Source organism: Macaca mulatta, chromosome 20 (assembly GCF_049350105.2).
Source record: "Macaca mulatta isolate MMU2019108-1 chromosome 20, T2T-MMU8v2.0, whole genome shotgun sequence".
NCBI classification, from domain to species: domain Eukaryota; kingdom Metazoa; phylum Chordata; class Mammalia; order Primates; family Cercopithecidae; genus Macaca; species Macaca mulatta.
Genome location: NC_133425.1, coordinates 3,076,707 through 3,103,692, shown reverse-complemented (window position 1 = coordinate 3,103,692; position 26,986 = coordinate 3,076,707). Strand labels below are relative to the sequence as shown.

At 45.3% G+C, this 26,986-nt stretch overlaps 1 protein-coding gene across 4 annotated transcripts in view; it reads left to right on the top strand.

Moving 5' to 3' along the window:
• Positions 1 to 835: 835 nt before the first annotated feature.
• The window catches only part of MEIOB (meiosis specific with OB-fold), a 47,216-nt gene continuing 21,065 nt past the window's right edge, over positions 836 to 26,986 (top strand). For 3 of the 4 annotated variants that reach the window (XM_028840459.2, XM_028840457.2, XM_028840463.2), the window contains exons 1-9: positions 836 to 1,093; positions 7,194 to 7,271; positions 9,560 to 9,617; positions 13,832 to 13,963; positions 15,484 to 15,556; positions 18,347 to 18,542; positions 22,562 to 22,662; positions 23,435 to 23,487; positions 23,573 to 23,668. In XM_028840459.2, coding sequence (XP_028696292.2) covers positions 7,203 to 7,271; positions 9,560 to 9,617; positions 13,832 to 13,963; positions 15,484 to 15,556; positions 18,347 to 18,542; positions 22,562 to 22,662; positions 23,435 to 23,487; positions 23,573 to 23,668 — 778 coding nt within the window. In that variant the 5' untranslated portion in view covers positions 836 to 1,093; positions 7,194 to 7,202. 4 annotated transcript variants of the gene reach the window in all.

Here is a 26,986-nt window from a genome sequence, read left to right as displayed (position 1 = left end):
TTATTTACTCTTACTCTTGCCCAGGCTGGAGTGCAGCAGCACCATCATAGCTCACCGCAGCCTCGCTCCTGGGCTCAAGCGATTCTCCCCCGTCAGCTTCCCAGTAGCTGGGACTACAGGCATGGACCATCATGCCTGGCTAATTTTTTTTTTTTTTTTTGAAACAGAGTCTCACTCTGTTGCCCAGGCTGGAGTGCAGTAGTACAATCTCGGCTCACTGCAACCTCCCTCTCGTGGGTTCACGCGACCTCTCCTGGGTTCAAGCGATTTTCACACCTCAGCCTCCTGAGTAGCTGGGACTACTCGGGTGGGCGGGCGGCGCCACAGGACAACGAGGCACTCACCACCACGCCTGGCTAATTTCTTTTGTATTTTTAGTAAAGATGGGGTTTCACCAAGTTGGCCAGGCTGGTCTTGAACTCCTGAGCTCAAGTGATCCGCCCACCTCGGCCTCCCCAAGTGCTGGCATTACAGGTGTGAGCCACCGCGCCCGCCCTTGATAATATTATAGATAGATAGATATGTCTATTTTTTTCCGGCGCACCGTCTTTGGAATCGAGCGACCACAGAGCCACACGCGGCTCTGAACCTGCTGCTGTCCTGCCCCTTTGACTCCCGCGTTGGAAGAAACGGCAGCTGGGCTCCCCTCCCCCGAGGGCAGAGTCGGAGCGCAGCGGGGGCGGAGTCAGTGCGCGGTGGGGGCGGAGTCGGAGCGCGGCGGGGGCGGAGTCGGTGCGCCGTGGGGGCGGAGTAGGAGCGCGGCGCGGGCGGAGTCGGTGCGCGGTGGGGGCGGAGTCGGAGCGCGGCGGGGGCGGAGTCGGTGCGCGGCGGGGGCGGAGTCGGAGCGCGACGGGGGCGGAGTCGGAGCGCGGCGCGGGCGGAGTCGGAGCGCGGCGCGGGCGGAGTCGCTGAGGACGGGGCGGGGCCTCGTGCTAACGGTCGCGCGCCCGTCGCACCTGCACGAGGCTGTGGCCCGAGCATCCTGTGGAGAAGCCGCGAAGCGCCGGCGACCCGGGGGTCGGGCGGGCCTGGTCCGCGAAGCTGCGGCTGCCTCTGTGCAGGCCCGGGGAGCAGCCGGCCGGGCGAGCGTCGGGTGAGCAGCGGCGTGGACCGCGTGGTGGCGACGCCGGCCCGGCCTCCAGCTGTGAGGCGGCGTCGGAGGAAGGGAGCCCGCGCGGGTCAGGGCCCGGCTTTGGGCCGGCGGACGCCCCGAGGGAGCGGCGGGCGCGCGCGTGAGGGGAGGGGGCGGGCGGAGCCGCGCCGCGTGTGGGGTACGTGCCTGCGCCCCACGCGGAGTCCGGTCCCCGCCGCATCCTCGGCTCACCGCGGGGTTGGCGGGGGCGGGTTGTCCTGTGGCGCCGCCCGCCCTCCCAGCGCCTCCCGCGGCCTCCGCAGCTTTGCCTTTCCCGGGGCTTATCGAGGCCGGTGCCGGAGGACACGCGGGAAAGCCCCTCGCGGAGCTGAGAGCCTCTGACTTGTGGGTCCGACTTTGAGTTTTCCAAGCCGCGACCTGTAAGTTGAAAAGTGCAGCGGTGGCTCACGCCTGTTATCCCAGCACTTTGGGAGGCCGAGGCGGGTGGATCACCTGAGGTCGGGGGTTCGAGACCAGCCTGACCAACATGGAGAAACCCCGTCTCTACTAAAAATACAAAACTAGTCGAGCGTGGTGGTGGGTGCCTGTCGTCCCAGCTACTCGGGAGGCTGAGGCAGGAGAATCGCTGGAACCCGGGAGGCGGAGGTTGCGATGAGCCGAGATCGCACCACTGCACTCCAGCCCAGGCGACAGTGACACTCCATCACAGACACACACACACGCACACAAAACCGGGCGCGGTGGCTCACCCCTGTAATCCTTTGGGATTACTTCAGCTTTGGGAGGCCGACGTGACCAGCCTGGCCAACATGGTGAAACCCCATCTCTACAAAAAATACAAAAATTAGCCGGGCGTGGTGGCGCGCTCCTGTAATCCTAGCTACTTGGGAGACTGAGACAGGAGAATTGCTTCAACTCAGGAGGCAGAGGTTGCAGTGAGCCAAGATCACGCCATTGCACTTCAGCCCGGGCGACAGAAAAAAAAAAAAGTGCAGATGTCTGCTGGGTACTGTGGCTTATGCCGGTCATCCCAGTGCTTTGGGAGGCCGAGGTGGGAGGATCACCTGAGGTGAGGATTTGGAGACCAGCCTGGCTAACATGGTGAAACCCTGTCTCTACTTAAAAAAAAAAAAAAATTAGCCAAGCTTGCTGGTGGTGCGCCTGTAATCCCAGCTACTTGGGAGGCTGAGGCAGGAGAATCGCTTGAACCAGGGTTGCGGAGGTTGCAGTGGGCCAAGGTTGCGCCATTGCACTCCAGCCTGGGAAGCAGAACAGACCCTGTCTCAAAAAAAAAGAAAAAAGAAAAAAGAAAAAAATCGTAGGAACCTCATCACTGAGCTCCCTGGAAGCTTCATTTGTCTACAATAGCAAGATAGAAATCACACTTGTTCCCATAACTTCAGTGCATGTTATATATGTAAAATTAGCTGTTAACTAAATTTCTAGTTCTCCAAAAGGCTAATTGTAGCAATATTATCCTCAGTTGACAAATTAGATCGCTTTTAAAAGGGCTCATGTATTCATTTAGTGAGCACATACCTGGCAGCTGCTGCATGTGAGGCCCTGAACTGCATGGTTACTGTGGGGTGCAGTGAGGACCTGGCTCTGTCCTGACGAGCTACTGTGTCATGAGGGAGAAAGACAACACAGCAGGCAACTGGCAGTGTCCAGAGGGGAGTTCAGAGGCACGGCTGCGTGAGGCAGGGTGGTAGGAAAGGCCTCTCCTGGAGACCTGAGGAGAGCCTGGTTTGGAAAGATGGGGATGCTGGAGAAAGAGGTGCTACATCTGCGAAGGCCCGAGGCCCATGCTGAGGAAATGCCCGCAGCCAGGGGACCAGAGAGCCAGGGGACCGGAGAGCCAGGGGACCAGAGAGCCAGGGGACCGGAGAGCCAGGGGACCAGAGAGGCCAGGTCAGCTGGGCATGGCATGCTACCGCAAGGAGTCTGGATTTAAGTCAGGGTGCCATGGGAAGGGTTATTTTTTTGTTTGTTTTTGAGACAGATTCTTGCCCAGTTGCCTAGGCTGGAGTGCAGTGGTGCAGTCTTTGCTCACTGCAACCTCCGCATCCCTGGTTCAAGGATTCTCCTGCCTCAGCCTCCTGAGTAGCAGGGATTATAGGCATGCGCCACCATGTCTGGCTAATTTTTTGTATTTTTAGTATAGACAGAGTTTCACCATGTTGGCCAGGCTGGTCTCAAATTCCTGACCTCGTGATCTGCCCACCTCAGGTGAAACCCCATCTCTACAAAGAATACAAAACTTAGCTGGATGTGGTGGCAGGCTTCTGTAATCCCAGCTACTGGGGAGGCTGAACCAGGAGACTTGCTAGAACCCTGGAGGTGGAGGTTGCAGTGAGCCGAGATCGCACCACTGCACTCCGGTCTGGGCAACAGAGCAAGACTCCGTCAAAAAAAAAAAAAATTGTAGAATAAAAGAGACAGTAGTTGTTGATGAATGAAGTCATCTCTGAATTCTCAGATTGAGCTCTTTCGTTCATATTAATCTTGTATCTGTTAAAGTGGCCAGGTAGAGAAGCAAGTCATATTTTTTTGTGGGCAGACACTAAAGTCTACTACCATATACCTCTAACGGTAGCAGACAAGGGAATTCAGAGAGATAATAGGATACCATGTTCCACCAAGAGATACTAAGGGATAAAAATGTGGAGAAATCGCTTGATGTGTAGGTAGTTGTGTTTGTACAGAAAGTTCAGCCACTGACTCAAATGTCTGACTCATCCTCTCGACTCATTTGTCTGGCACTTTGGGCTGTAAATAAATATTAGTTGAATGGCTGGATGAGTGAATGAATTTGTTACAGTTTGGCAAGTGTTTTAGATAGTGACATTGCATTGTAAGCCACATCAGACCAGGCCAAAGAATGAATTAAAAACTTGACACAGCTTAATTTCCAAATGTTTCTTCTGGCACTGAAAGGCCTTGAATACAAAAACTGGTACATTGGATAGTATTGACAAGCAGTGCTATCATTGGTTGTGAGCCTGTGAACATTCAGGCATCTTGTATACACTGTTTCTATTTTTCATTGCAAAGTTGATGTTATCCACAGTTTAAGGATGAGGGAATTAATGTTTAGTAATGTTAAAACACACGACTACAAACTAGTGGTGCTGCAATTCAAAATCACATTTGACTAACTCCACAGGCTGCCTGAAACTCAGGTGTCATGAGACACATCCTTGAACTGGACAGCCTGTGGGTGTGGGCATTCCTAGAGTTAAAGAGGCCCTGGATTATTAAGTGAAGTCAAGTCAATCTGTTTGGTGTAGCTTAGAATTTTTCTACAGTAGAACCTTTTATAGTGATGATATTGAGGGACAAACCACCATTTCGTTCATCTGATATTTATTGTTTTCAGTTATGAAATACATACATAAAAATATGTAAGATGCCACCTCTCTCCTCATGGAGTTTTTTTTTTTTTTTTTTTTTTTTTTTTTTTTTTTTTTTTGAGACGGAGTCTCACGCTGTTGCCCAGGCTGGAGTGCAGTGGTGCGATCTCGGCTCACTGCAAGCTCCGCCTCCCGGGTTCCCGCCATTCTCCTGCCTCAGCCTCCTGAGTAGCTGGGACTACAGGCGCCCACCACCGCGCCCGGCTAATTTTTTGTATTTTTAGTAGAGACGGGGTTTCACTGTGGTCTCGATCTCCTAACCTTGTGATCCGCCCGCCTCGGCCTCCCAAAGTGCTGGGATTACAGGCTTGAGCCACCGCGCCCGGCCTCCTCATGGAGTTTACCATGTAGAGGTGTGTTTAAAATTACTGCCTTTCCCGGGCTGGGTGCAGTGGCTCATTCCTGTATTCCCAGCACTTTGGGAGGCTGAGGTGGGTGGATCATGAGGTCAGGAGATCAAGACCATCCTGGCTAACACAGTGAAACTCCATCTCTACATAAAATGCAGAAAAATTAGCCGGGTGTGGTGGCATGTGCCTGTAGTCCCAGCTACTTGGGAGGCTGAGGCAGGAGAATCGCTTGAACCTGGTAGGCAGAGGTTGCAGTAAGCCGAGATCGCGCCACTGCACTCCAGCCTGGGCGACAGAGCGAGACTCCATCTCAAAAAAAAAAAAAAAAATGGCCGGGCGCGGTGGCTCAAGCCTGTAATCCCAGCACTTTGGGAGGCCGAGATGGGCGGATCGCAAGGTCAGGAGATCGAGACCATCCTGGCTAACCTGGTGAAACCCCGTCTCTACTAAAAAAAAAATACAAAACACTAGCCGGGCGAGGTGGCGGGCGCCTGTAGTCCCAGCTACTTGGGAGGCTGAGGCAGGAGAATGGCGTGAACCCGGGAGGCGGACCTTGCAGTGAGCTGAGATCCGGCCACTGCACTCCAGCCTGGGCGACAGAGCAAGACTCCGTCTCAAAAAAAAAAAAAAAAATTACTACCTTTCCCTTCAGACAGTATAATCAAATACTCAATTTGAGGTGTTTACAGTAGTTTTTTGCTGTATTTTTTGAGGTAGCTTGATGCTAATAGGTATTTAAATCCTTAAATGTCCCATTGAGGCCAGGTGCGGTGGCTCATGCCTGTAATCCCAGCCCTTTGGGAGGCTGAGGCAGGCGGATCACGAGGTCAGGAGATTGAGACCACCCTGGCTAACATGGTGAAACCCCATCTCTACTAAAAATACAAAAACAGAATCAGCTGGGTGTGGTGACGGGCGCCTGTAATCCCAGCTACTTGGGAGGCTGAGGTGGGAGAATGGCGTGAACCTAGGAGGTGGAGCTTACAGTGAGCCAAGATTGCACCACTTCACTCCAGCCTGGGCAACAGTGAGACTCCATCTCAAAAAAAAAAAAAAAGTCCCACTGAATCATCTTGCATGTAAAACTCTAAATTTGGCTGGGCTTGGTGGCTCATGCCTGTAATCCCAGCACTTTGGGGCGGGTGGATCACTTGAAATCAGGAGTTCGAGACCAGCCTGGCCAGCGTGGTGAAACCCTGTCTCTACAGGGTTTTGTCTTGTAAAAATACAAAAATTGGCCGAGCGTGGTGGCTGGCACTTGTAATCCCAGCTATTCGGGAGGCCGAGGCAGGAGAATCCCTTGAGCCCGGGAGGTGGACATTTCAGTGAACTGAGATTGTGCCACTGCACTCCAGACTGGGACACAGAGTGAGACTGATGTCTCAAGAAAAAAAAAAAAAAAAAGAAAATAAATAAATAAAAATTAAAAAATAAAACTAAATTTACATGGTGCTCAAAAACTACTAAATTTTACACGGTTTTAGAAATGAAAGTTAAGAATTGAAACCTATAATAGCTATATCATTCAAAATTATAAAAGGACATTCTGAACATGTTTTCTATAGGTTGAATCAATATTAATGTACATTTTACCATTACAATAAAATTTTATAAAGAAGGAGTAAAATATCCAGTGCTTTCCTACGTAATATTTTATTTTATTTTATTTATTTATTTTTTGAGACGGAGTCTCGCTCTGTCACCCAGGCTGGAGTGCAGTGGCGCAGTCTTGGCTCACTGCAAGCTCCACCTCCTGGGTTCACGCCATTCTCCTGCCTCAGCCTTCTGAGTAGCTGGGACTACAGGCGCCCACCACCACGCCCGGCTAATTTTTTATATTTTTAGTAGAGACAGGGTTTCACCATGTTAGCCAGGATGGTCTCGATCTCCTGACCTCATGATCCGCCCTCCTCGGCCTCCCAAAGTGCTGGGATTATAGGCATGAGCCACCGCGCCTGGCCAATAATATTTTATGTTATTTTGTTTTATTTATTTTTGAGACAGAGCATTGCTCTGTTGCCCAGGCTGGAGTGCAGTAGTGTGATCTTGGCTCAGTGCAACTTCCACCTCCCAGCTTCAAGCACTTCTTCCTGTCTCAGCCTCCTGAGTAGCTGGGATTACTGGCTCCCGCTCCACATGAGGTTTTGCCATGTTGGCCAGGCTGGTCTTGAACTCCTGACTTTGGGCGATCTGCCCACTTCAGCCTCCCAAAGTGCTGGGATTACAGGTGTGAGCCACCACGTCCGGCCCTAAATAATATTTTAAACTCTTGGAATTTTTCATGATTTATTTCATTTATTCAGTTTATATATCTAAATTATATTTTCTAAAATGCAGATTAAAAAAATGGCAAACTCCTTTGCAACGAGGACCTTCACTACCCTTTCAGATCTGCAGCCAAATATGGCTAATCTGGTAGGTTTCAATGATGTGGTGATTTGCTCACTAACAAAATCTTATGTGATAAAATTGCATCAACATTATTCATTCATTCAACACATGCTTTTATAATGGACAAGTATATAGATACTGATTGCATTGGTATAATTGTTAGATATTAAGTATACCAAAATTTCTTTGTATTTATGCCACCTAGATGAAAATTAATCTTTATTTGTATGTAGAGTAGAAGATATGATTGTAGATATGACTAGTAATTGTTCAAAATTATTAATAGATGTATTATTTTAATTAAATATTTAATAAAGTGAAAAATTTAATTCATGCTCAAATTTAGCGTTGTAAAATTAAACCAGGCCGGGCACGGTGGCTCACACCTGTAATCCTAGCACTTTGGGAGGCTGAGACAGCTGGATCACCTGAAGTTGGGAGTTCGAGACCAGCCTGACCAACATGGAGAAACTCCCGTCTTTACTAAAAATACAAAATTAGCTGGGCATGGTGGCTCATGCCTGTAATCTCAGCTACTCAGGAGGCTGAGGCAGGAGAATCGCTTGAAGCCAGAAGGCGGAGGTTTCAGTGAGCCGAGATCACGGCATTGCACTCCAGCCTGGGCAACAAGAGCGAACCTCTGTCTCAAAAAAAAAAAAAAACAACAAAAAACAAAACAAAACAAAACAAAAAAAACCCATTTGGTTCAGCAGTAGCAGTTTTCTAACCAAATTATCGAAGTTATGGTCTAAGTATTTGACATTATGCTGCTTTTATGATACAAGGTTTATAACAGGTGTGTTTTCTGAAATTATTATGTGAAAATTGACTTTTTGAGCAGTAGTTATAGGGGAATTCAATGATTTTGAACACACCTCAACTGTTACTTATTTTAAAAAAAAACTGGGTGGAATCATCTTATAAGTTAAAGAACTTATTGTAAAGCAACTACCACACACCGTTACCTTCCCTGCCCCTGAGCAGTCACTATATTTTGCTTTTGCAAACTGGATTTCTTACAATGGAATACATTTACATATAACTTTAATAATTTAAAATTTATAAATATTAAAAAAAACAATTGTTATAGTTTTTCTTGAAAGGTAAACTATTTGCTAATAATGGTCTCTTCAGATAGAAAGTTTTACTCAACATTTCCATCAGCTGGATTTTCCAACAAAATTCAGTGAGATCTGCATGTATAAGGAATTGAAGAAATAATACCAATGTGTCTAAATAAGCAATAAGGCTAGCTGATAGCTCAGCTAGAATGTAGGAGTCTTAAAAGCCTGATTGTAATGTAAATGTCACAGATTATTGTAAGGTTAAAATCAGTTGCTGCAATTAGCAAAATAAGTTTAGTTTTTTCCTTTCAGAAAAGGTATTCATTTTTATTTTTTATTTATTTGTTTTTATTTTTATTTATTTATTTATTTTGAGATGGAGTCCTGTTCTGTTGCCCGGGCTGAAGTGAAATAGTAGGATCTCAGCTCACTGCAGTCTCTGCCTCCCGGATTCAAGCGATTCTTCTGCCTCAGCTCGCGAGTAGCTGGGATTACAGGCACCCATCACCATACCCAGCTAATTTTTTGTATTTTTAGTAGAGATGGAGTTTCACCATGTTGATCAGACTGGTCTTGAACTCATGACCTCAGGTGACCCACCCGCCTCGGCCTCCCAAAGTGCTGGGATTACAGGTGTGAGCCACCACACCCGGCCCATTTTTATTTCTTAAAACGCATTTAAAATTTTTCTTCAGTAGTCACTGAAGAGAACATTAAACATTTTAAGGAGATGTTAATATCTCTGAGGTTTAAGATCTAGGACTTTAGGATTTAGATTTATTAGTGGCAAAATATAAGTTTTGTTACAGTCTGATTTATATTACTGTCCAGCATGTTTGGATTAGGAAGCTAAGCTATTTTATGTGGATTGTTAGAAAACCCTATATAAAGGAAAGCTTTGAAGACCGTGGCAAACTAAATTGCATTATACATGAGCTTTGGATAAATTCAATAAGGATTGATAGCATAGGGCAGTTATTGTGCTCCATCTAGTGATTGAAAATAAAATAGAAACATGCTAAGAATTAAATGATTATAATAGTAAACTTTTGGATTACTTTGTACTATTCCTTGTGGAATTGAACATTTATGAACTTCTTTTAGATGTTTGCATGGAATAAATACATTTAAATGTTCCAAGTCAGAAATGTTTGTTAGAGCCAGTAAAGTATAACAAACCCATGAAATTAAATTTACCATGTACATCTGTGTTTAATATTGGTCTTCTGTAACCTTTTTGTTTTTCAGAAAGTAATTGGTGTAGTTATTGGGAAAACAGATGTCAAAGGCTTTCCAGACAGAAAAAGCTGAGTTCTATTTAACTCTTTGCTTCATTTTTCATCAACTTTGGCTTATGACTACAACAAAGTATATTTAAGTGATTAATTTTTCTATGCCTGTTTAACTCCTTAAGAGCAATGGTCATGCTCTCTATTGGATGGTCAAGTACCTGATTCAAGGCTCTCTCTTTCCCTCCCTCCCACATTTTCTCTCTCTCTCTCTCTCTATATATATATGTATATATACATATGTGCATATATATGTATATTTGAGCACATGTGTTCTCTCTCTGCTTTTTTTTTTTTTTGAGACAGAGTCTCACTGTGTCTCCCAGACTGGAGTGCAGTGGCGTGATCTCGGCTCACTGCAAGCTCCACCTCTCGGGTTCACGCCATTCTTCTGCCTCAGCCTCCCGAGTAGCTGGGACTACGGGCACCCGCCACCACGCCCGCCTAATTTTTTGTGTTTTTAGTAGAGACAGGGTTTCACCGTGTTAGCTAGGATGGTCTCGATCTCCTGACCTCGTGATCCACCCGCCTCTGTCTCCCAAAGTGCCGGGATTACAGGCGTGAGCCACCACGCCTGGCCGCTTTTTTTTTTTTCGAGATGGAGTCTCGCTCTATCACTCAGGCTGGAGTGCAATGGCACGATCTCAGCTCACTGCAACCTCTGCCTCCCGGGGTCAATCGATTCTCATGCCTCAACCTCCCAAATAGCTGGAATTACAGGCACATGCCATCATGCCCGGCTAATTTTTGTATTTTTAGTAGAGATGGGATTTCACCATGTTGGCCAGGCTGGTCTTGAACTCCTGACTTCAAGTGATCTCCCTGCCTCGTCCTCCCAAAGTGCTGGAATTACAGGTGTGAGCCACCGCGGCCAGCGCCTGGCTGATTGAAAAAAAATTTTTTTGTAGAGACAGGGTCTTGCTCTCTTGCCCAGGCTGGTCTCAAACTCCTGGGCTCAAGTGATCATCCCACCTCAGCCTCCTAGAGTGCTGGGGTTACAGGCATGATGCTTTTATCTTTAAGGTAAATACAAAGCTGTCATCTGGTACCCTTATCATTTGTGCATGCACTTTGTTTCGTCTTAACTAATTAGATCAGAATTACTAAATAAATAGTTTGAGAAAGTCTATATATCTTTTTACCAAACTTCATAAGGCGCCATTGCACTCCAGCCTGGGCAACAGGAGTGAAACTCCGTCTCAAAAACAAACAAACAAACAAACAAACAAAAAACATGGTTATTCACCTATCAGACTGTGAGGGAAGGAGAAAAGCTTCTGTGTTGTTTGGCTTCTTTTTATGATGACATCTGTGATATTCCTTTTTTGGAGGAAGTATGCTTACTGACTTAAAACATTGTACATACAACATTATATTTTCATAAAACATTCCAGCAGTACCAAAGGTCATAGAGTTGAAAAGTAAAATTCCCCTTTTCAGCTCCTCACTTTCCCCATCCTAGTCCTTTCCCTAGAGGTAGACACTGTGACAGTTCAGAATATGTCCATAATTTGCGTGCATGTTGGGCTATATTACTTTTTTTAAAAAATTGAGATACGGTCTCGGTGTTACTCAGGCTGGAGTGCAGCAATGTGAACACAGCTCACTGCAGCCTCGACTCTGAGCTCAAGTGGTCCTCCTGCCTCAGCCTCCCATGTAGCCCAGACCACAGGTGCATGCTACCATGCCTGAATAATTTTTGGATTTTTTTGTAGAGACAGAGGGTCTCACTTTGTTGCCCTGACTGATCTTGAACTCCTTGGCTGAAGCAGTCTTACCCACTTGGCCTCCCAAGGTGCTGGGATTACAGGCAGGAGCAACTGCACCCAGCCAGGTTGTAATTTTTAATTAGCAAAACCAATATGAAATTTCTATTTTGGAAAAAAAGTATTTGCTGACCCCTAGTGGTCCTCATTAAGTAGCACATAATTTGTTTTGAAATAACTTATTTTAATTATTTTTCCTTTTATTAACATTCATTTTAATGCTGAATTTACTCCCGTGCCATAAGTTTTTGTTTCTTCAGTTTCTTCTGGGATATCTTTTTCTTCTGGGCAACCTCCTCTTCTGGTTTAGGAACAATCTGTTCCTTTTCAGTAAGGATCATCTCAATGTGGAAGGGAGAGCACATGTATGGGTTAATTCGACCATGAGCTCTGTAGGTCCGGCGGTGCATCTCAGGTGCGTTGTTCACTTGGATATGCTCAATGACCAGAGAATCTAAATCTAAATCCTTAAGTTCAGCATTAAGCTCTGCGTTTTTAAGCATGTGCAGTAAAAATTCAGCACTCTTTTTGGGCCACCGACCTTCTGTCCAGTCCCACTGCTTGGCCTGCGCACACCTGCCAACTCCACCATTGTGACGTTGGAATGGTATGCACTGTTTCTGTAAAGTGACATCTTTCAGATACTTGGTGGCTTTTCGTATATGCATACCCTTGATGGCCTGAGCGGTTTCACGAGTGTTCTTAAAGTGAACAGGAAGATTGGAACCTCTTGATTTGCATGATTTCATGGGGTTCTCCAGGTCAAGTGAATAGCGAACCCTTTTCACAGATTACCTCAGGCTGCTTAGGGAAAGAGGTTTTATTATTTTTAAAATTTATTTATTTTTTTTTAGAGACAGGGTCTCACTCTGTTCTTCCCCACCTCTGCTAAAAAACCTCATCTTGCCAGGTGCAGTGGCTCACGCCAGCATTTTGGGAGGCTGAGGCAGGCGGATCACGAGGTCAGGAGTTCGAGACCAGCATGGCCAACATGGTGAAACCCCATCTCTACTAAAAGTACAAAATTAGTCAGGCACGGTGGCAGGCGCCTGTAATCCCAGCTACTTGGGAAGGTGAGGCAGGAGAATTGCTTGAACCTAGGAGGCGGATGTTGCAGTGAGCTGAGATCATGCCATTGCACTCCAGCCTGAGTGACAAGAGCGAAACTCCGTCTCAAAAACAAACAAACAAAAAACAAAATCTGTTTTTACTAAAAAAAAAAATACAAAAATTAGCCTGGCATGGTAGTGTGCGCCTGTAGTCCCAGCTGCTCGGGAGGCTGAGGCAGGAGAATAGCTTGAACTGGGAGGTGGGGGTTGCAGTGAGCTGAGAGATCGCGTCACTAAACTCCAGCCTGGGTGTACATTTCATGAACACCCTGAATTCATTCTTCTCAGACTGGAGTGCAGTGGTGCATTCAAAGCTCACTGCACACTTAAACTGGGCTCAAGCAGCCCTTCCTCCTCAGCCTCCCAAGCAGCTGAGACTAACGATGAGTGCCACCACTCGTTTTAACATTTTCTGTAGAGATGGAGTCCCTCTGTGTTGCCCAGGCTGGTTTTGAACTCCAGGCCTCAAGTGATTCTCCCACCTTGCCTCCCAAAGCCCCGGGATCACAGGGGTAAGCTGCTGTGCCTGGCCAATTTTTATTTTTATTTGATTACTAGTTATTTATTTATTTTTGAGACAGAGTTTCTCTCTTCACCCAGGCTGGATCTCGGCTCACTGCAACCTCCGTCTCCTGGGTTCAAGCAATTCTCCTGCCTCAGCCTCCCGAGTAGCTGGGATTACAGGCACCCACCACCACACCCGGCTAAGTTTTGTGTTTTTAGTAGAGACAGGGTTTCACCATGTTGGCCAGGCTGGTCTTGAACTAACCTCAGGTGATCCACCCACCTCGGTCTCCCAAAGTGCTGGGATTATAGGTGTGAACCATGGCGCCCAGCCTATTTTTATTTTTATTTTAGGGATGGGGTCTTGCTCTGTTGCCCAGTCTGGAGAGCAGTGGTGCAGTCACAGTTCACTGAAGCCTTGAACTTTTGGGCTTAAGCAGTCCCTCTGCTTCATCCTCCCAAGTAGCTGGGACTGAAATAACTATTTAGATCTGAATTATGACTTAGGTTCAAACAACAGTAAGAGAGAAAAGGAGAACCTAAGGTAATACCTGGATGGCTCAAGTTTACATGTCTTTCCCTCCAAATACACAGATCACCAGGGAAGGGAGCAAGGGGGCAACCTGTTACCACTTCAGTTTGAAATTCCTGGAAGCATAATGTTATAGAATATACATCTGAAAACATTTTGTTCCATGTGTTTGAGTGTTTTTATTATCATAATCAATAGTCATTTGATTAAAGAAATAATCATTTGTTTGTAATTGAAATGAAACTTTTCATGTGACACCAAAGGCAGAGAAGCGATTGAAACTCTTCATTTGAAAAATAAAAGCATTGGTTTTCCCTTAGATATTGGATCAGAAAGGTACACTTTCAGCTTCACCATTCGGGATTCACCAGCACATTTTGTAAATGCAGCTTCCTGGGGCAATGAAGATTACATCAAGTCTCTTTCTGACAGCTTTAGGGTTGGTGACTGTGGTAAGTTGGCATTGATTCTTAAATTTTTTCCATTGTATTATTCCTGTGGTATGTTTATGGTAACTACAGTGAAGGAGTTGAAATGAGACACAGTTCATAATTCTCAAGAACTTTACCAGAAAAAGTCAAGTGTTAATAGTATAATGTAGTGGGGCGTGGTGGCTCATGCCTATAATCCCAATACTTTGGGAGGCCGAGGCAGGTGGATTGCATGAGTCCAGGAGTTCAAGACTAGCCTGAGCAGTATGGCAAAACCCCATTTTTACAAAAAATACAAAAAATTAGCTGGGCGTGGTGGCGTGGGCCTGTAGTACCAGCTACTAAGGAGGCTGAAGTGAGAGGATGGCTTGAGCCTGGGAGGTGGAGGTTGCAGTGAGCCAACATCATGCCTCTGCACTCCAGCCTGGGTCACAGAGTAAGACCCTGTCTCAAAAAAAAAAAAAAAAAAAAAACAAGACTGCAGTGCAAAGCATTCAGAATGTTACTTAAAGCATACAAACATGATCGTTATATTTTTACCAGATAACCTTACTGTCTTTGGTTTATTACATATTTCAATTTGCATCAACCCATATTATTGTTATTATTGGTTATCTTTCTATAGACATATAAAATGGCCACTGAATATACTTTGATAAAAGTTGACATTTGACCACTGAATAGATTTGATAAAAACTGATATTTGAATTGTTAATGGGATTTTAAGGAACTTTACTTTTAGTTGAAATACCAAATCTTTTACATCTTCTACTCACCCTAGTATCTCTTTGACAGAACAGCCTCGTATAGTAGAAAGAACAGGAGACTTTGAAAGCACAGAGGTCTAGATTCAAATCCCAGTTCCAACATTTACTTACATTATGGCTTTGAGAAAATTTCTTAATCTTGTTGGGTCTCAACTATGAACTAATACCTCTTTAGGTTTTTGTAAATATTAAATGAGATAGTGTACCTAGTATAAAGTGTGGAACTTAGTCACTCAACAGATAACTTTTATGAGCCCTAGCCTCATAAAAGCAACAAGGAAGCATGTATACTAGCTCTCCTTCACGATAGAAAAAGAGAAAAGAGTAATGCAGGTAATGAAAACACTCTTCTTTAATACTGTGGTCTCAAGCAGCCCACTCCCCATATCAGTTATTTAGAACCTAATTATATATTGCTTTGTATTATTAACTTTCAGGACAGTGTATGGTATCTCTGTAGTTGAATAATAGGGTCAGTGAACGCATGGACTATGAAGGCAGAAAGCCTCACAAACTTCAGAGGGCCCAGTATAGTTATAGACGTCCCTTGAATAAATGCTGAAATATTAGTTACATATGGAGATAAATATTTCGATTTTGACATCTCAGTATCAAAATATGTTATATGTTGATGGTGGAGAAGAGGAATGAGGTGAGGAATTTTTAAAGCCTAGAGTCAGTGATGATTATACATTAAACAGGATGTTATTTAGGATTAGTGTGTTTATCTTGTTACTGTTTTGTAATATCATCGTACTTTGCCCTCTGTTTTAGTGATAATTGAAAATCCCCTGATCCAAAGAAAGGAAATAGAAAGAGAAGAAAAATTCAGCCCTGCAACTCCTAGGTAAGCATCTGTCTAGCACAGAGATCAACCTCTGGCACAGAGATTGTGCCAGAATGATCATTACTAATAATGTTCTGTCAGGTTAGCAGAGATCTTACTAAAAGTGTTCTGTTTCTATTTCAGTAAAAATGAGGAGTTTAATTTTCTCTTACAAAATTCATCTTTGATTATGACATAATTTACTTTGATACAGAGTCACATGAAAAATGGCTTTGGTTTAGTACTTTGATTCTCATTTTTAGATTTACTAAAATTTGACTTTGTCATGTTAAAACTGAGAAGAAAAGATAAACTTTGGAAATTACATCTATCTTTTTTCATATCAAGATATCCTTCTACTCACAGGCTTACCATCTTAGGGCAGATTCCTTCGAAGCGGAGCTTGAGAGGAGGACTCTTGTGGGAGTGGTTGGTTGAGGGTGAGCTCTCAGGGGAAGGCTAGGCAGGGAAGAAGGTGAACAGAGAAGTGGGTTCACCTGGAGCCTCAGCAGGAGCCCAGGAGGGAGCTCTGGAGTGGCAGTGGCCCCTTAGAGTAGTGTCCTGGCTGTAGTCCATCCACTCCCCAAACCCCCAGGGTGGGGCAGGGCATCAGCTCAAAGGCGGGTCTGGCAGTTCTGGAGAGAAGGGTGTGGCTGCGCCCCTGTACCAGCCTGTAAAGGGCTCTCGGTGGGCATGGCAGTCTATGGCATTGACACTCACATCAATTGTGACCCCTTTCCACCTTCTTTTCTGACCTCATCTTATGCCAGACTCTCAAACTTCGTTTCTCTGTAGCCACAGTAAATTTCTTTACATTTCATGAACACTGTGAACTCATTCTGCACTAAGAACTTTTGTATTTCCTTTTTTTTTAAATTTTTACTGAGACAGAGTCTCACTCTGTTGCCCAGGCTGGAGTAGAGTGGCGCAATCTCGTCTCACTATAACCTCCACCTCCTGGGTTCAAACGATTCTCCCACCTCAGCCTCCCAAGTAGCTGTGATTACAGGCACATGCCACCACGCCCAGCTAATTTTTGTATTTTTAGTAGAGGCAGGGTTTCACCATGTTGGCCAGGCTGATGTCAAACTCCTGACCTCAAGTGATCCACCTGCCTCGGCCTCCCAAATTGCTGGGATTACAGGCGTGAGCCACTGCGCCAGGCCAAACATTTGTATTTTCTATTCTCTCTCTGCATAGAACATTCTCCCATCTGTTTGATTATTTGCTTCTTTGGGTTATTGACTCACAGCTTAAATGTCATCTTCTTCAACCTTCCCCATCTACTCTGTTTGTGGTAGCGCTAATGGTCAATTACTGGGATTTTGCCCTGGTTTTTGTCACCATAACCCAAGTCACCGTCTGAGATTTTTTTTGTTTTGTTTTGTTTTGTTTTTTGTTTTTTTTTTTTGAGACAGAGTCTCGCTCTGTCGCCCAGGCTGGAGTGCAGTGGCGCAATCTAGGCTCACTGCAAGCTCCGCCTCCTGGGTTCACGCCATTCTCCTGCCTCAGCCTCCTGAGTAGCTGGGACTACAGGCGCCCACCACCGCGCCCGGCTAATTTTTTGTATTTTTAGTAGAAACGGGGTTTCACCGTGGTCTCGATCTCCTGACCTTGTGATCCGCCTGCCTCGGCCTCCCAAAGTGCTGGGATTACAGGCGTGAGCCACCGCGCCCGGCGAGATTGTTTAATTCATTGTTCTTGGGTCTCCCCCTCACATATATGAACCTCATGAGATCAAAGGTCTTGTCTGCCTTCTTCACCACCTGTGTCCCTTGTGCCTAGCATGGGGTCTGGCATATAACAGATTCTCAGTATTCATGGAAGCGATGGATGGATGGTTAGATGGAGAGAACATTCTTGGTAGAGGGAAGAAACAGGAAACCTCCTGTCTTTTCCAGAACAGTTAATATTAGATTGAGCCATATTAAACTGCTGATGTTTTACTGTTTTTCATCTAGGAATATCAGTTTCATAACGTTAATAGTCTGATACTGCTGGAACGCAGGGCATGGGCAGGAGGAGAAGCTTAAGGTAGAAGCAGAGGTATTTCACAGACAGCTTTGCTTTCATACCAAATTATTGCCTTTGTGACTGGTAGCCACAAGACAGTCTTTGAGCTGGGAAATAACATTTTCATATTTGTGATTTAGGAAGATCACTTTGCTTGTGGAGGATGGACTGTAGGGGAATGAAGCTTAGTTAGGAGAGCAAGGCAGTGGCGTGGGAGAGAAGTGATGAGGTAGGTAAGTGAGGCCGAGCAGTGGGGAGGAGGAGGGGCTGGGTTAGGGGGCTGCTGGGGCACAGAGTCCAAGGGCCGTCAGGGACTGGGTGCAGGAGGGACAGCTCCTCATTTCGGGCTCGCTGTGCCAGTGTTCTGCGTCTGCCCCATGCAGAGCTCAGCAGGGGTAGGAAAAACACAGTCCCTGACCTGAGGCACTAAGGCAGAACAGCCAAGTCCATGAGAGAGAGAAACAACCAGTCCTTAGGTTTTCATAACCCCTGAAAGTTTCAGAGTGCTTTTATGCTCCTATTTTTTTGGAGGAGGAAATAAGCGCAGAGTCTTGGGCAAGATCGGACAAATGGTATGCTTAGAACTCCAACATGAATCGATTCTCAAAACATTTCCTTAATGAAAGTGCACTGTAAACAAAAAATGTTTTGCCGTATTATTCAGTGTTTCTAAGAGTAAGAAGTATGTATTAGTATTGTCTAAATTTCAACCAAATATGTAGTTTAAATGTGAACCTGGAAATATTTTTCTATCAAAAAATCACTTTCATATAACTTTCTTGTGTTTTTGCAATTTAGCAACTGTAAACTATTGCTCAGTGAGAATCACTCAACAGTAAAAGTTTGTTCCAGTTACGAAGTGGACACAAAGTTACTTTCTTTGATACATTTACCTGTTAAAGAGTCTCATGATTATTATTCATTGGGTGACATTGTTGCAAATGGACACAGTCTTAATGGGAGGATTATTAACGTGCTGGCAGCTGTGAAGTCGGTAAGTTAAAACCCCAACAAAGCCAAGTGCAATTTGTCAGGGGTGTTGCGGTCACTTGATTTGTGTTTGGGATGGAGTGGTCATGATCAGCTGGGGTAACTTGTCTTCTGTATCTTGGTAGTATGTTGAATTAAGAAAACAGTAACACCTCTCATTAAAGGGAAAGTAGCATTTTATCTGTGGATGAGTAGTAAAATAAAATTGTATTTCAATGCAAAATGCAGTGTTCCACTCTGCTCATAAATGATCTGCTAACTATAGGACAGCCTTTTATACTTTGCTTAAACAAAGATGAAAATGAAAAGGGTAAGCTTATTGACTCGAAAATCTCCACGATCTTCCTTGAAGGGGCATAGTTGAGTAAGTTAAGGGATTGGTTCTGTGCCTTTGTGCTCAGAGCTGCCCAGAAACCGGGGAGGGAGTGGGAATACACGTTGCCCTGCCATAGGGGCTCCGTGGTCTAATAGGTGGAGTGGGACTGTGCTGGTGAAGTGCAGGGGAGGATGGCACTCCGTGGGGCACCACAGGGGTGTTCCCTTCTGGTGCATCAGCATCTGTCTGAATTATTGTAGCAAGTTCTGAGCTCTGTAGTTGGACAGACCAGAGCCATAAGGCAGAGATTGACATACAGGCCTCAATGGTAAAGTTTCACAAAATAAAGTACATGAAAATTAGTCGAGGCACAGTGGCTCACACCTGTGATCCTAGCACTTTGGGAGACCAAGGCAGATGGATCACTTGAGCCCAGGAGTTCAAGACCAGCCTGGGCAACCTCCGTCTCTAAAAAAATACAGAAATTAGGTGGGTGTGATGGCATGTACCTGTATTCTCAGCTGCTTGGGAGGCTGAAGGGGGAAGATCACCTGAGCCTGGGAGGTTGAGGTTGCAGTGAGCCAAAATCATGCCACTGCACTCCAGCCTGGGCAATCGAGGGAGACCCTGTCTCAAAAAAAAAAAAAAAAAAGTCTGGCACAGTGGCTCATGCCTGTAATCCTAGCACTTTGGGAGACTGAGGCGGGTGGATCACAAGGTCAGGAGTTCGAGACCAGCCTGGCCAATATGGTGAAACACCATCGCCACTAAAAATACAAAAATTAAGTCCCAGCTACTCTGGAGGCTGAGGCAGGAGAATGGCATGAACCTGGGAGGCGGAGCTTGCAGTGAGCCAAGATCATGCCACTGCACTCCAGCCTGGGCAGCACAGAGAGACTCCATCTCAAAAAAAAAAAAAATTAGCTGGGTGTGGTGGCAGGTGCCTGCAATCCCAGCTACTTGGGAGGCTGAGTCAGGAGAATCACTTGAACCTGGAAGGTGGAGGTTGCAGTGAGCCGAGATTGTGCCACTGCCCTCCAGCCTGGGTGACAGAGTGAGACTCCGTCTCAAAAAAAAAAAAAAAGAAATTAGCTGGGCATGGTGGCAGGTACCTGTAGTCCAGCTACTTGGGAGGCTGAGGCAGGAGAATTACTTGAACCCAGGAGGCAGAGGTTGCAATGAGCTGAGATGGCACCACTGCACTCCAGCCTGGATTACAGAGCGAGATTCTGGGTCGATAAATAAAAAGGGGCAAGAATAATCTTTTAATATACAGAGGGATGATAGTCAAGAGACAAAAACAACAACAACCACAAAAACCACTCACGCTTATGATAGTTCATGTAAGTAAACGTGAATTGCTTGTCATATTAAATGGTGACTGACTGAGAGAATGTGACCCTCTCAGTTGGCAGGGCCTCGGCTGTGGAGGCCATGCCTGCCGCCTGGGGAGCATCTGTATACTTTAGGGAGAAGGAATAAGCCTGTTATATGATTATCTTGAAAAACAGGAGAGGTCACTTTGTAGGCAGTTTATGTTCAGTCCTATTCAGTTGTTCAAATGAGGGCTCAATTGTTTGCGATTTCCCCAAGTTCTAGACAGTGCTATTACATTTATAATGAAGTAGGAATTGTCTACAACCCTGAGTGAATACAGTAGGGTAAGCAGGAAACTGGCAGCTTTCCCACACCCTCAGTGAGTCTGGCACCTTTCATGTGTCACGTCACTTCGTCTCATGCCTTTTGTCTCCACTTTGGCTTTCAGCCCTCTTACATTTCCTTTTCTTCACACTTTTTTTTTTTTTTTTTTTTTTTTTTGGCGGGGGGAAGGAGTCTCGCTCTGTCACCCAGGCTGGAGTGCAGTGGCATGATCTTGGCTCATTGCAACCTCTGCCTCCCGGGTTCAAGCAATTCTTCTGCCTCAGCCTCTCGAGTGGCCAGGACTAAAGGCATGCACCACAACGCCTGGCTAATTTTTGTATTTTTAGTAGGGACAGGGTTTCACCATAGTGGTCAGGCTAGTCTCAAACTCCTGACCTTGTGATCCACCCACCTCGGCCCCCCAAAGTGCTGGGATTACAGGCATGAGCCACCGTACCTGGCCACTCTTCACACTTTCATTTAACCTGTTGTTTCTTCCTCTCATCTCCACTGTTGTTTCACTTTAAAACTCCTTTTTATACAGTGTTCTTCATCTCCCCAACCCCAGATGTTAGGCTGACCTCTCAGCCTCTGGCTGTCCTTTCTAGGTCCCTTTCTCTGGGCACCACAGATGCAGTGGTGGCAGTGGTGGGGGGTGGCCAGTGACTGTCCATGCTGGACCTGCTGCTGTGCAGCTCTCAGAGGCGCCTGCCGTTCCCACATGAGAAGCTACCAGGTGGAGAGAAGGGTCCTAGGTTCAACTCTTTTTTTTTTTTTTTTACTTGCTTTAATGGGCGAGAACATCTCCACTTCTTTGATCATCTCACCCCACAATGGACAGAATTGGAACGTGTCAAAGTTTCCTGTGTATCCCGCATGTGGCTCTTACCACGGTAGTTCTGGGGAGAAGGCAGAGGACGTATCCTTTGTTTGTTTGTTTCCTGTGGACACTTTTTATACCACAGATATGCTATATTTGATGTTTGCTAAGAAGATGGAGATGCTGACCCCGGAAAGGCTGAGTCCATTCAGTCACATGAACTCATGCTGGGTTCCACACTGAGCCATGGGGACACACACGTGCTGGAAACACACTCCCTGCCCTCGAGGAGTCCACGTAGATGCCCCAGGGGGCCTGTCATGGAGCCTTGTTGTGACATGTTATAAAGACTTTCAGGGCTGGGCGCGGTGGCTCAAGCCTGTAATCCCAGCACTTTGGGAGGCTGAGATGGGCGGATCACGAGGTCAGGAGATCAAGACCATCCTGGCTAACACGGTGAAACCCCGTCTCTACTAAAAACACAAAAAATGAGTCGGGTGTGGTGGCGGGCGCCTGTAGTCCCAGCTACTCGGGAGGCTGAGGCAGGAGAATGGCGTGAACCCGGGAGGCGGAGCTTGCAGTGAGCTGAGATCCGGCCACCGCACTCCAGCCTGGGCGACAGAGCGAGACTCCGTCTCAAAAAAAAAAAAAAAAAAAAAGACTTTCAGTCTGTACTTCAAGCACCTGTCCCCTTGTGTCTCTTCAAAGTGTTGTGTGACTTACAACTTTAGCTACGTACATGTAGTTTAGAGATAGAAGATGCTTTAAAATAATCAACTATATATTACTGGTTTTTGCTATTTTAATATTTCTAATTTGGTGTTTAAAAGATGAACATTTGAGTATTTTAATCAATAAATACTTAAAGGGGCCGGGCGCGGTGGCTCAAGCCTGTAATCCCAGCACTTTGGGAGGCCGAGATGGGCGAATCACGAGGTCAGGAGATCGAGACCATCCTGGCTAACACGGTGAAACCCCGTCTCTACTAAAAAAATACAAAAAAAAAAACTAGCTGGGCGAGGTGGCGGGTGCCTGTAGTGCCAGCTACTCGAGAGGCTGAGGCAGGAGAATGGCGTAAACCCGGGAGGCGGAGCTTGCAGTGAGCTGAGATCCGGCCACTGCACTCCAGCCTGGGCGACAGAGTGAGACTCCGTCTCAAAAAAAAAAAAAAAAAAAAAAAAAAAAAAAAAATACTTAAATACTTCTACGTACAGGTGAAGAGTAATGATTTCTTTCCATTTCTAAGGTTGGAGAGCCAAAATACTTTACAACTTCAGACCGGAGAAAAGGCCAGAGGTGTGAAGTTAGACTCTATGATGAAACAGAGTCTTCTTTTGCAATGACATGGTAACCACCAACGTCTGTTCCAAATTGTGAAATCCCTGTTGTTATCACCAGGATATTTTCATTTTATCAAAAATATGATGGACTTCATATCGAGAGGATAATGATAGGAGATGAATGATATTTTAAAAAATAAACCTCACTCTTGAATGTTGAGTTGTTATAGACACCCCCTTAAAATGAGGTCTTTAGATGGCATGAAACTTGCTTAGGAGGACTCCACTGTGACCAGTTTTATTGTTGAATTCTGTTTTATAACAAATGGTGGTTTACTAGGTCCCATGGAACAAGCCAGACTTTCCCTCTGTGCTTCCTGGAAAGTATCCTGGAGCAGGGCAGGGCACAGGGCACTGCCAGGTACAACAAGGCATTGTCTAGACCTCTGATGCCTGGGTACCAAAGGAAATGATTTGAAAAATGCTTTCAACCCATCTGAACCTTGATATCCACTGGGGGACACTTCAGGGTCTGAAAGTGTGACTTTAAAGTTTTTAGGCTTTAGTTCTAACTAGCCTGGAGTGATTGTTAGAAAAATAAAGAATTGGCAGAGCAGAGTATTACTAGAGCAGAGTGTGTGTTGAAGGAATGTTCGCTCATGGAGATATTAAATTCTCCCTGGGAGGAAGCTGGTATCCTTAAGACCAGGAGGTCTTTGACCACTTTGGGGATGGCTGACCCCAGCCACTGAAGCTTTCTTTTATTGTTGTAAATAATGTGTCACTATCAGTTTTTTCTAGTGTATTCAATTTGTATTACTTCTTTTTAAACAATGCAGTTGGGATAATGAATCCATTCTACTTGCACAGAGCTGGATGCCACGAGAAACAGGTATCATCATTAAATGATTATGTCCAATATTTGTAATTTTATATCCCCCCATGTAATAATTGTAAATGGCTTTTTTCCCAAACAGTAATATTTGTCTCAGATGTAAGAATAAGTTTTGACAAATTTCGGAACTGCATGACAGCAACTGTAATCTCAAAAACCATTATTACAACTAATCCAGGTAAAAAAACTTTGTGAAATTTTTTATCCCTTTGGAAATGACTGAACACATTTCAATATTTGTACAGTATATTTAAGAATGAAAATTCAGCCTGGATTTAATTCAAATTAGAAGTAAAAATTACTTTATATAACTTTTAAAAAAACTTACAATGAACTTTGATATCTTTACTAAAGAAATGTGAGGCTGGATGTGGTGGCTCATGCCTGTAATCCCAGCTCTTTGGGAGGTTGAGAAGGGTGGATCACCTGAGGTCAGGAGTTCGAGACCATTCTGGTCAACATGGTGAAACCCAGTCTCTACTAAAAATATAAAAATTAGCTGAGCTTGGTGGTGGACACCTGTAATCCCAGCTATTCAGGAGGCTGAGGCAGGAGAATAGCTTGAACCCAGGAAGCGGAAGTTGCAGTGAGCTGAAATCGTGCCATTGTATTCTAGCCTGGGCCACAAGAGCAAGACTCTGTCTTAAAAAAAAAAAACAACAGGCCGGGCGCAGTGGCTCAAGCCTGTAATCCCAGCACTTTGGGAGGCCGAGACGGGCGGATCACGAGGTCAGGAGATCGAGACCATCCTGGCTAACACGGTGAAACCCCGTCTCTACTAAAAAATACAAAAAAATTAGCCGGGCGAGGTGGTGGGCGCCTGTAGTCCCAGCTACTCGGGAGGCTGAGGCAGGAGAATGGCGTAAACCCGGGAGGCAGAGCTTGCAGTGAGCTGAGATCCGGCCACTGCACTCCAGCCTGGGCGACAGAGCGAGACTCCGTCTCAAAAAAAAAAAAAAAAAAAAACAACAACAGAAAAGGCTGGCGCGGTGGCTCATGACTGTAATCCTGGCACTTTGGGAGGCCAAGGTGGGCCGATCACGAGGTCAAGAGATTGAGACCATCCTGGCCAACATGGTGAAATCCTGTCTCTACTAAAAATATAAAAATTAGGTGGGCGTGGTGGCACGTGCCTGTAGTCCCAGCTACTCGGGAAGCTGAGGCGGGAGAATCACTTCAACCTGGGAGGCGGAGATTACAGTGAGCTGAGATGGTGCCACGGCACTCCAGCCTGGCGACAGAGCGAGACTCTGTCTCAAAAAATAAAAGTGAAAAACCAGATTAAATTTTAAAGTATAATTCATTGTGATGATCTTTGAGAGATCAGTTTTGTTGCTCAGATGCTAAATTATTGATTAATAGGTAAATTCAGTTTTGCTACATTCAAATAACTTTTACTGCTAGGACATTGATAACACACATGCACACATGTGCACACACACACAGTACTCTCTGTATAGTATCATTAGCTCATAACTGCACATTAAATGCCCAGATGATCCCCTGGAGTTATTGTTAAAGGAGTTACAGTTTACTACAGCATGAAATCAAGGGAGCCAGACTGGGGAGATGAGGCGTTAGTGCCTGTGAGCATTCCCAGGGTGCTTTATAGTGCAGACGTAACCATCAACCCAGAACTGCCAAAGAAATGGAGTAATGAATCTTTCGCCATCTCAGGAAGCTGTGAGTAGAGTACGTAGTGTATCATTTAAAACATAAGCTCCCTCTGCTGGTCTGTGACAAAGCATCAGCAGTGACAGAATTATAAAGCAATGTGTGCTTTTGACCAAACCATTATCAGCATTTTTAAAAGATAGAATTACTATGAGGAATGGTGTCAAATAATGAGACTCTGGTTTTTATATGAGTACTCTGAACCTTGCACATCCAACACATGGAGGTTGTCTCCTTGAAGGCAGCACCATGGGAGATGATGTACATGTCCCAAATTGCTCTTCACTGAACTCATTTACTGAGCACGTGCTGTGTGCTGGGTGCTGTTCTGGGGTGCAATGACAAAATGGACAAATATTTCTACCCTCATGGAGTTTACACTCCAGCAGGGAGAGACAGAGAATAAATAATGAAGATAATATGTCCATGAATTATGAAATATTTAAGGAGAACAGGTGGAACACAGTCAGGAGGACCTAGAGAGCCACAGCATGTGTGATTTTCCACAAGGCACGCTGCATGGGAGAGTGACGTTTGAGCAAAGACTTGATGTGGAAGCTAAAGGGTTAACGAAGGGAAACACCGAGGGGCTGGTGTGGCTGGAGCCCAGGAGTTCAAGGCCAGCAGGAGCTGTTCTGAGAAGAGATGGGGCACCCATGAAGAAGGCCTCGGAGGCTGTTAGAGTATGCTGGCTTCTACTCTGGATGGAGTAGCAGGTTGGGGTTTGGAGCAGAGAAGTGACAGCATCTGACTCAGCTCTGAGAGGTTTGCTCTGACTGCTTTGTTGGAAATTGATGGTGACACACGATAGTCTATTATTAACACTTAGGACAATAGTGGGACACTCTTCAATTTTTTCTTTCCTGGAGGGAGGTACTATGTATGGTTTATTTATTTTTATTTTATTTATTTATTTATTTATTTTTTGAGACGGAGTCTCACTCTGTCGCCCAGGCTGGAGTGCAGTGGCGCGATCTCGGCTGACTGCAAGCTCCGCCTCCTGGGTTCACGCCATTCTCCTGCCTCAGCCTCCTGAGTAGCCGGGACTACAGGTGCCCACCACCACGCCTGGCTAATTTTTTGTATTTTTAGTAGAGATGGGGTTTCACCATGTTAGCTAGGATGGTCTCAATCTCCTGACCTTGTGATCCACCCGCCTCAGCCTCCCAAAGTGCTGGGATTACAGGCGTGAGCCTCTGTACCCTGGATTTGCTATTAGAAATAACTTATTAATAAAAATAGTTTATTATATATATTAAAAAATATATATATATATTTTAAATGAAATGGAGTCTCGCTCTGTCCCCCCGGCTGGAGGGCGGTGGCACAGTCTTGGCTCACTGTAGCCTCCACCTGGGTTCAAGCGATTCTCCTTTTCCAGCCTCCCGGGTTGCCCAGGTGCCTGCTACCATGCCCGGCTAATTTTTTATGTTTTTAGTAGAGACAGGGTTTCACCATGTTGGCCAGGCTGGCCTTGAACTCCTGGACTCCAGTGATCCACCTGCCTTGGCCTCCCAAAGTGCTGGGATTACAGGCACGAGCCACCACGTCCGACCTATTACTCTTACATTTAGTAATACCAGTGATAGTAAAATCTTCATCCTCTAAGGGTAAATTTGAGCTGGAAAAGTTTCTAAAAGACAGATTTGTCTGATGGAAAAGATGATCAACCTTGACTGTACCATGATATAAAAAACTCAAGATCTAATTGATGAGACAGGTATTTTAGGATGTTGTGCATTTGGCTCTGATTACAGATTCAAAGAAAAAAAAGTCACAGTATTTTGAGCAGTAACCAACATCATTAGAAAAAATGCCTTCT